Source organism: Octodon degus, unplaced genomic scaffold (genome assembly GCF_000260255.1).
Source record: "Octodon degus isolate 3935 unplaced genomic scaffold, OctDeg1.0 scaffold00017, whole genome shotgun sequence".
NCBI lineage: Eukaryota > Metazoa > Chordata > Mammalia > Rodentia > Octodontidae > Octodon > Octodon degus.
In genome coordinates, this window is record NW_004524593.1 from 13,544,001 (window position 1) to 13,553,811 (window position 9,811).

General features: G+C 46.9%; 1 protein-coding gene across 3 annotated transcripts in view; it reads left to right on the top strand.

Annotated features, from left to right (window-relative positions):
* Pld5 (phospholipase D family member 5) overlaps window positions 1-9,811 on the top strand; it is a 427,280-nt gene that overhangs the window by 412,641 nt on the left and 4,828 nt on the right. For all 3 annotated transcript variants that reach the window (XM_023710314.1, XM_004626838.2, XM_023710315.1), the window contains 2 exons: window positions 2,845-3,013; window positions 7,239-7,353. In XM_023710314.1, the coding sequence (XP_023566082.1) occupies window positions 2,845-3,013; window positions 7,239-7,353 (284 nt within the window). The remainder of the gene's footprint in view (window positions 1-2,844; window positions 3,014-7,238; window positions 7,354-9,811) is intronic.

Sequence of the window (9,811 nt, forward strand, 5' to 3'; positions counted from 1 at the left end):
TACTACATTTTTATAATCTTATTTATTTATTTGGCACAGGGCCTCACTATGCCACTCCTGTCTCAGCCTCCCCAGTTCTGGGGCCAGCACAGCATGCAGTACCAGGGATTAAACGTGGGACCTTGTGCTTGCCAGGCAGGTGCTTAGGCTGCCAAGCTATCTCCCCAGCCCCAATACTATCACATTTTTGTGTGTTCATGGAATTGATATATATCTTAGAGATTTAATGTTTTGTCTACTGCCAAATATATAAATGAAAGAGAAAAACAGCCACACACTCCCAAATGAGAAGTGATTGACACGCTGTTCAAGCAAATACTCCATCATTACTGGTAGTCTTAGAATTTCAAGTTCTCTGGGTATTTCAAAGTGAATAGGGTATCTGAACCAATCCTGCAATTAGAGCGCAGAAGCCCCAGCAACTCCTTATGCCGCAGCAATCAAGCTCTTTTTTTAAGCAATCCACTTAGTTATTTAGAATAGTTTGGGGGTGTTCACGATGTGCTTCTTCAGCCCCATGAAACGTGTCTTTCAGAAGGAAGCCAGTAGATGTATGGAGGCCCAGTAAACACAGGCTGAATAGTCTGAGGTTTGGTCATCTCCCCTGATCTGCAGGTTTGCCTTCTGGGATTTCAGTTATCTGCAGGTCAGCTGCAGCTTAAAACTACTAAATGGGAATTTACAGAAGCACTTTGTAAGTTTTAAATGACTTTTATTAGTTATGAGTCTATTGTTATAATTTTTCTTTTTTATGATTAGCTACTATTGTTCATCTCTTGTTACTCCTAATCTATCAACTCCAACCCTTAACATAGGTGTGTGTGTATGTGTGTGTGTGTGTGTGTGTGTGTGTGTAAGAAAAATAAGGTGCAGGGCTACATGCAGTTTCCAGCATTCACTTGGTCTTGGAATGTATTTTCCAGGGATAAGAAAGGACTGTTTATATTAATATCTTTCATTTATATATTCATTCAACAAATATATGTTGAGCATGTGCACTTAGAATGGTGGCATCAATAGTTTATGATCCATCTGATAGGCGCAGGTGGGCCCAGACTAGATTATCAGGACACAGTGGTGTGAAGGAGGTAATAGGCTTATGTACAGAATATCGGAGATGCACGTGAAAAGACCCAGAGCAGTCCAGGGCCAGAGGAAGCTTGTTGGAAGAGACACTATCTCGGTTACATTTTCAACTATTCATGATATGATCATAAAAGAGTTAAGAAGGGAGTTTCTTCAGGTGAAAAGGACAGTTTGAGCAATGTTTCAGATAGAGAAAAAAGTTTGACAAGTTCTGGGCCAGCTCAAATAGCCCGGAGTAGGGTGGTGAGTAATCAAATTGGAGAGAGGGTGGCCCAGGACCTTGGGGCTGGCTCCTGGGAAGTCTAGTGACTTTGGCAGCCTCTGCCTACTTCCATCAAAGGGACTCACCCAACTGGATCTGCTGTAGATGGATCACATTGGTGTCCCTGGAGGATGTACTTGATGGGGAGAGTGGAGGAAGACACCAGTTCAGAGAACAAGGCTGAGACGATCATTCTAAGTCTCAGCTTTGTGGGCATAGAAATAGACAAAGAGAACTCTAACATGCCAAAACTTAGATTCTGCTATAAGGGAGAAGAAAAAGGCAGAACACAGGGCAAGCGTCCTCCCTGCAGGTGATCAGAACTGGAACTGGGCAAGAGCAAGGGGAGACCAAGGACCAGGTACACTGGAAGGGTCCGCAGATCCATAGTCTCATGGGGTGAACCAGCAGGCTCAGGGTGACTAAGACAGTTGGGACCTAGAGAGCAGGAAGCCACCGCAAGTACAGGAAGGAGACAGGCCTTTGGGGGTGCAGTGATTATGACACTGCTGGCTAAGATGTTGGTCAGTGTGTCATGTGTGTCAACAGTAGAGGGCCCAGAATTAGGCCAAGATTGGAATCAGTAGAAGTCCTACAAATTCAGGGTTGAGGGGAGGAAGAGGGATTTAACACACAGTCCTTGAGACAGGGAAAGGTCTTTTTGATTTAGCATGAGGGCTAGGAGACGGTTCTGGGAGCAACACTATGTGTGGCAGGGAGCAGGAGGCTGCCCCCACTTCTCAAACCAAGAGGCCAAGTAGCAGTAGATTTTATGGTGAGACTTTAAGAGAAGCTACGGCCTTTGGGAAGCTCACAGTGTAGGTAAGGCAAAAGCCCTGGATCCATGGAAGAGGTCACAGAAGCTCTGAGGGAGGAGCCTATGTGTACAGCCCAGATCAGGTGGTAGGGAAGGCGGGTGAGGGTGGGGGGTGGTCAGGAAAGATTTTGCTGAGGACAGCCTGGAAGTAAGAGTGGGAAAGTTCAGATAACCAGAGCAGAAGTTCATCTGGGGAGTTTTAAGAAAGGAGGTAGTAGTGGCACCTGGGAACTGACAGAGAGCTCAGGGTTTCCAGCTGGGATTTTTTTTTTTTTTCAAGTTGATTTGTGGAGTGTGTGGGGTGTGTGTGTGTGTGTGTGTGTGTGTGCACGCGCACGTGCATGTGTGCACAAGCACATGCTCAGGCCCATCCAGCCCAAGAGTGCAGAAAGAAAGGCCCATGACCACAGCCAGTTTGTCTGCTCCCTGGCCCACCCTGCTAGGCCCTGGTGGCCGCAGACCTCCTTTTAGGCAGACCCAGGTTTCAGGAAAGTTCATTTCTTGGTACACAACCCCAAAGTCTTGCTTTTATTTTCAGCCAATCCTTTAAGGTTATTTACATATTACAGAAAAAAGTCTCGAGCAGCCTAAGATAAACACGCTGTGTCATCTAACAGATTTCTTTCCTGGAACCACCTTTGTTCTTTATTCTGAATCTAAGTGGCTCTTGCTTCCACAGGACCTACTGGCCAGACCTAGATGGGAAAATAAGAGAAGCGCTGGTTTTGCGCAGCGTTAGGGTGCGGCTCCTGATAAGCTTCTGGAAGGAAACCGACCCCCTCACGTTCAACTTCATTTCCTCTCTCAAAGCGATCTGCACAGAAATAGCCAACTGCAGCTTGAAAGTTGTAAGTACTGCCCGCCTGTGCGTGAGACCAAGTTCACTCGCTGGGCATGTCCGAGTGCCGGAAACACACACACACGCCTAAGCTTCAGTAAGCATCAGGGGCGAGCTATGGTAGTGAGAACTCCTTCAAAAGGCAGGACAAGGTATTGTCCAAAGCAATCACTCCCATAAAAAGGAAGGTAGACCCAGGTTCCTCCACCTAGCCCTCGTCAATCACGCAGGCTGCTGCAGCCTCTCCATTTTCCTTGAACTGCTTTATTCCCCTGCTCTTCTTGTCAGAAGGAACCCAACACTGGAAACTGGCACAGAGTCCCTCAGTCCCAGTGTCCCCTTAGCCTGGGGTCCTGCACTCATTCCAGGTCCCCTGGGCCACACCCTCATCCTGAATTCCTGGGGGAAGCAAAATAGGGAACTGGTGGGCTCACGAGGCGCTAACTCTCCAGCTCACCTTGGACCGTCCTCCAGCCACCCCAGGGCCTTGGTACCTGCCCCCCTCTCCGCCTGCGACATCTTCTCTGTGCTTCCCCTGCCTAATGGCCATGGACCCTTTAGCTCGCAGCTCTTCCCAGCCCACTGCACAGTCGATCACAGGCACCCTGCTGGCTGGCGGGCCCTATGCTCAAAGATGGGCCATGTTTCTTGCAGCACTTAGGGAGCATAAGATGGCAAAGACGGAAGTGTCAGTCTTAACATGTCATCTGGGAATGCACTGGTCGCCAGTATCCTAAGGCCAAACACGAGTGAGCAGCTAGAGCTGGTGAACTTGCTTTTGCCTTTGTTGCAGTGCCCAGCATCATTCTCATGGCCACACAACAGACTAATGAGTGTCCCCGGGGGACAAAGGAACACGTTTGAGTGTCATCATGGTCTGAAACCCTAGACACGGCTATCCAGTACATTCTCTTCCCACATAGATAATCCTCAACCTCCCCTCTCAGTAAAAAAGGAAATGGGAAGCTTTATCTAGTCTCGGCCCAACTCTTTATTCAACTGGTCTTTGTAAGGCAGTCGTACCGATGCCTGTGCGTTCATAAATCAGTGCAAGGATTAGGAATAGAAACAAATCTGTGCCTATCACCAGGGCCGTGGGCTTTCAAAGACAGCTTTGCAAATCCAGCAAGTGCAACAACTTAGCGCTGGACCTGTAAATGGAATAACTGGGTTTAGAATCAGACCTGGGAGATCAGACAACAGGCGTTCCAAGGTGCTGGAGCCCCAGGAAGCCAGGCGAAGACACTGGAGGATGGGGCTCGATTGTGTGTAATGCTTTTTCACAGACAAGAAAATATCTGGGACTTTTTCAGCTCCAAGAGCACCTTTTCTGGATAATTGAGGTGATATGCAGGGCTCCAGGATAATGTTTTGAGACAAAGAACAGATGACTAAGCCCTGTGGTATTCCTAGCACCCAGTGTGATACCTGGCGAGGTGTTCAAACCTGTGTGGAGAGGGCAGATGCAGAATGAATGAAGTCAAGGAAGGGTACTACCACAGGTAGAGAGACAGCAAAGGCCCAACACACCAGGGACAGAGCCATGCTGAGGACAACACCCATGACCAAGGTGTGGCTAGTCCTCTCTGCAGGCCTGTGCTGCCCAGGGAAGCCACCCCACTGGAGCTCAGCGTGGGTCAGCAGGACGTCCCACTGTCACGCTTAGGAGGCCTAGCAGGGGTGGGCTGGAGAGCGCCTGGCACGCTGAGTTTTGCCTTTGCCTCTCTCGCTGTCTTGGCTTCCTTCAGGCCAAGTGGGGACCCCTGCCACCCTGCACACACTGCCACTGAATCTGCCCAGAAGTGACACACTGAGTGTTCTCACTGAAGACTTTCAAGAAAGAAATCTCAGGGTACTGGACTCCCCCGACTGTTTTAATCTCTCCAGCGCATCCCCAGCTTCGTGGTTTTGGCACAGATGGGCACTGCTCAAATCCACGAAAGGTCCCTCACTTGCTGCTGGCCATTTTATGGAACAGAGGCTGTGAGAAGCCTGGGTGGAAAAGAAGCTTCCAACCTCGACCTCTAGAGCCCGAGGGCTGAGAAGCTCCGCAGGAGAGTCGACACTGGACCCTCTGGTGGCCCATCTTCAGGAGATGCGGAACACTCAGAAAGCAAGCAGCTGGGAACCAGGCAGGGCACTGTGTCCTGGTGAACAGGCAGCCCCGCCCCTCCCCGCCCCCACCCACACCCCCACCCTGATGTGGCTTTGCATCCACAAAGAGTTTATGGAAAGAGACTGCAACTCACAAGATTATTCCAGGAGCCTGAGTTATTTTTTACTAAATGAACCAATCCTTTTGTGAATGGCTTTGCTGTCCTCCTACAGCATATAGAGGTACCTAATAATGTTGGTAAGGCCCGATTTCTGCTATCCTGTTGTCTCCTACTTCTTCAGGGCCATCATACTGACTTTGTCAAGCAACAGGGGTTCTCGCTAAGAGTCTCAAGCTGTGACTCCATCGTTGACTTAGCTTAGGATGTATACTTTATCTCTTTGCAAATCCACCCCCATTCTAGAATAAGAGCCTTCTCCGCAGGAGGCAGAGCAGTGTTGTCACCAAGTTCATAATGAAACATCTATGTGAGCTGAGCACTGGCCATTAGCCACCAGTGACACTGTCCATCCTCGTGGGTGTCAAGAATGCACAGCTGTGACTCCAGAGCACACACTTTGTTTTTTAGAACTACAATGCTAGCCTTTTTTTTTTATTCATGTTAATGAGAAAAAAAGATAAAATAGCAATGAAACAGCTTCAAAATAGGTTAATAGAAGTTATAATAATTAATTCATTGCATATTGTTGTCTTCATAGTAGTTAATTCATAGTACAAGATGCAGACATGATATCTTGTCTAAACAATATTAGTACAAACCTTTCTTCTCAATGAACTAAGAGAAAGTAGCTGTATATCTATCCTAACTATCTTGTGTATGCATATATTTTTTCCACAACAAAATTGTCCATTTTTGCAAAGTTAGTAACACGTGACACAAGGCTGCCTAGCAACTAATAGCTGACCTTAACCAGACAGCGCACACTTGTTAAGTCTCATTGGAGATGCAGATCTGCAGAAGGCCATAATGAGGAAATGAGGGGGACCAGGGAGCACTGCTATAACTATGGGGGAGAGAGAGCCCCCGTGCTGCAGAATGCAGTTCTTGGGTGGTAGATTCCATCTGTGCACCGTGGCTCTCAGGCATTCTACAAAAAACCTGCCCAGAATTTTCAAGGGGTAGTGATCACCTAGTGAACAGGTGACGATACCTTTCCCACCTTTCCCTCCCTGGGGCACAGGGAAAGAGCCACTCTCGTGGTTCCCCCAAGCCCACTGTGGACACAAGCAGGCCTGAAACGATCAGTGGCATCTTCTCTTCCAGCTGTTCACCTCCTGTTTGTCTCCGCCTCTTCTTTCCTTCAGTAGCCAGGAGACATTGGAGAAAGTTTCCATGCAAGTCTGAAAATGTTCCTTTCCCAACTCAGAGACCTGCGACCGCCACTTGGGACCAATGTCCTACGTGAGCTGGGCCACCGGTGTCCCATGAGCTCAGTCACAGCCTAGGCTGCAGGCCACTCCTGGCACCCTCGCCCAACCCAGGCCCCACCCCAGCTCAGGCCACATGCTCCTACTGATTCTGGCTTTGGCTTTGGGGGGACTGAATGCTGTCTTGGGGGTCAATTCAGATTCATGACTTGAAGTTACAATTTTTCTTCAGAGTTACCTCCTGTAAAAGCATGAAGACTTAGGTGTTTGGGTGGGAAATATTGGTTCCTGTGGCAAAATCTCTTTGGACCTTTGCAGAGTCCCCAATGGAATCATTGTCATAAAGTGTGAGTCACACAAGAATATTCATTCAGCTCCTTGGCGCATTTGACGGGAAGCTCCCTGAGGCAGGCTGCAAAGTCGCTGCACCCTGAGGAGCAAGACAGTGAGAATTAAACAACCTTCTGGCCCTCGCCCTGTCGACAGGATGAATTTTCTGCTCATTTTGTAGCTTAAAAATGTTAATTATGAGCCTAGTTGAGCATGCTAATGTTCTTTCTCATTGCTCATATGGATTTGAGAACAAAATTAGCTTCCGCCATACGAAGTAACTACAGTGTGGTTTTAATAACCCAGCATGAAGCCTATTGCGGTTGTTTGGGTAATACACTCCTTTGAGCTCTTGAGCACAACCAATCCATTCTTTATTCACCTGCTTTTTTTCTTTCTTTGTCTTTTATTTTTCCTACAGAAATTTTTCGATCTGGAAAGAGAGAATGCTTGTGCAACAAAAGAACAAAAGAATCTCACCTTTCCTAAATTAAACCGCAACAAGTACATGGTGACAGATGGAGCCGCTTATATCGGTAGGTGCTGGGGCTGCAAAGCTCCTGGGGGTCGACCGAGCAGGGGGCACCCGCTGAGCTCAACAGTACTCAGTGATGAGGACGCAGCTCCTTGGGAGCCCTGGCTGGTGACCAGGGACTCGGTCAGGGACACGAGGGCGAAGGCCAGAGCCCCGCAGCCGACCCTACCCTGGGGAGCCTGATTCACACACTAAGAGGTTTTGCAGACGTTCTCTGGTCCAAAGCTTCATCTGACAGGTGAGAGGCATCCACAGAGGGACATCCTGGCCCTCGACTCATGCTCTTGCCGTGGCACAATCTGCCACAGGTCGAGGAGACATGGGCACTGCAGTTGCTCAGTGCCAGAACTTGGACTTTCTGGTAATAATGCCATCTCCACATTTTCTAAACATCTGACTTTGGGAAGTTCACTTGAACTCTCCAAACCTCAGTTTTCTCATCTGAAGAATGGGGCTAATGACAGTTTCTTCTTCATTTGGTGAAGTTCACATGAGTTAATAGAAAGCACCTGACACACAGATAGAACCCAATTTGTGCTAGCTGCTATTTTTGAGATGATAGTGTTCCAGATGCAGAAATCATTACATTGGTAGGATTACTTCCTAATGTATTTAATGTATTCAAAGATGACATGATGTAGAAGAGTCCAGGGTAATCATGATGTAGAAGAGTCCAGGATGATCGTCACAGCTAGAATTGAAATTATCTTTTTTTTTTTTTTTTTTTTTTTTTTTAGGGAAGGGTCTACAGGGTGTTCAGGGTCTCACTACTAGATCAGACACATAGTGATATGCCCATTTACAGCCTCCCTAGAACTGGGAGTGCAGGTGTGCACCTCCATGCCCAGTCTCAATTGTGCCCCAGGATCTCAGCATGCCCCGGGGATGGGGCTGGCACAGCAGGCCCAGGGATCAAACCCCCGGCCCCTGCACCTGCTTGCAGGCACTTTAATCTTGTGATCTATTTGGCCCCCAAATTACCTATTTTTAAAGAGAGCAGAGAATCCAAAACCTTGTAGAGTAGCTGTTAACATTGTGCAGAACTAGCAGTCTAGCAGGCTCAAAGGAGAAAAGTTTGGACCCTAAGAATAAGGGATCCATATCAACAACCTTTTTCCAAATGCAGTAGGTGAATAAAACCTACTCCACCTTAACTTCGTAAAGCACTTCATCTTATTTGAGGCTCTCAGTAAGCCTGCCAATAGAGAGGGCAACTTGTATTCATCTGAAGTTTAGAAATGAAGACACTGGGCTGTGAGACCAGAACTGACTTAGCCTGCAGCTGTGGGGGAAGGTACACAGGCCGCAAAGAGCCTGCTGGGGACCCTGGAGGGAGGTCCTGACTCCTGGGTCCTCCCAGCTTGTTCTATTCCATTCTAATAGTTAGGACATCACTTTTATTAAAACAGAGTTAGAATATCTTTAAATCTGTAGCATTTTGGTTGTCCTGGTATATAAGCATATTTTTTATTCTCATTCCTTCCTATGGGTTTTGTATGTGATTGTTTGGATGTTCTCATAAACAGCAGCTATTTTATGAAAGATGAAATGAAACCAGTTTCTTAAGCAAGTGACCAGAAATTCTCAAAGTTATTTACTTAAAAACAACTACAAGAGCCAGGCTTGGTGGCACATGCACGTAATGCCAGCACTCGGGAGGCTGAGGCAGGGATGTGTCGTGAGCTTGAGACCAGCCTGAAGTGCAGAGCAAGACCCGGTCTCAAAAAAAAAAAAAAAAAAAAAAAAAAAAAAAAACTATAATTTTTTACTCAGTTATTAGGAAATCTAAGTATGGACAGAGTTTCAGGTTTAGTAGATTTAGAAATTTGAACCTAGGTATTTTACTTGTGGAGCTGGCATTTGGTAGGATCTTGCAACGATAATTCCAATGCTCATTGATGAATTAAGTATTTTATAACCAGAAAACTTACAGGTGAATTCCAGCACTAGTACTTATAAACTGGAAGATGGTAGAAAGTCACAGAACAGCTTGTAGGTGTCTGGCTCTTTATCTATAAAATGGGGATAACAATACCCATTCATTGGCTGTGATGTGAAAATTAAATGAGATAATATATAAGTAGTTCCTAACACTGTCTCCCGTCTATCTAGATCCTTAATGAACCCTGATTTTTATTTTTGTTCTTTCTCTTCTTCCTTATCGAAGGGAGTTTTAAATGAGTTCACTGTACCTACAACATTATGGCAAAACATTAATTCCCTTGAGTGTACCATAGTCCTAGTGTAAAAATATTCAGAGAACGTCAAGAGAGAAAATTCCCTGGTAATGTAAATAATTAGCAGCCTGCGGGCTGGAGAGATGGCTCAGTGGTCTAAGGCACCTACTTAGAACAAGCTTAGCAAAGCATCAGGGACCGCGGTTCAATCCCCCAGCACCACATGCGAGCCAGCCCCGCCCCCTGGTGGGCTGAGCTGGCCACACACACACACACACACAC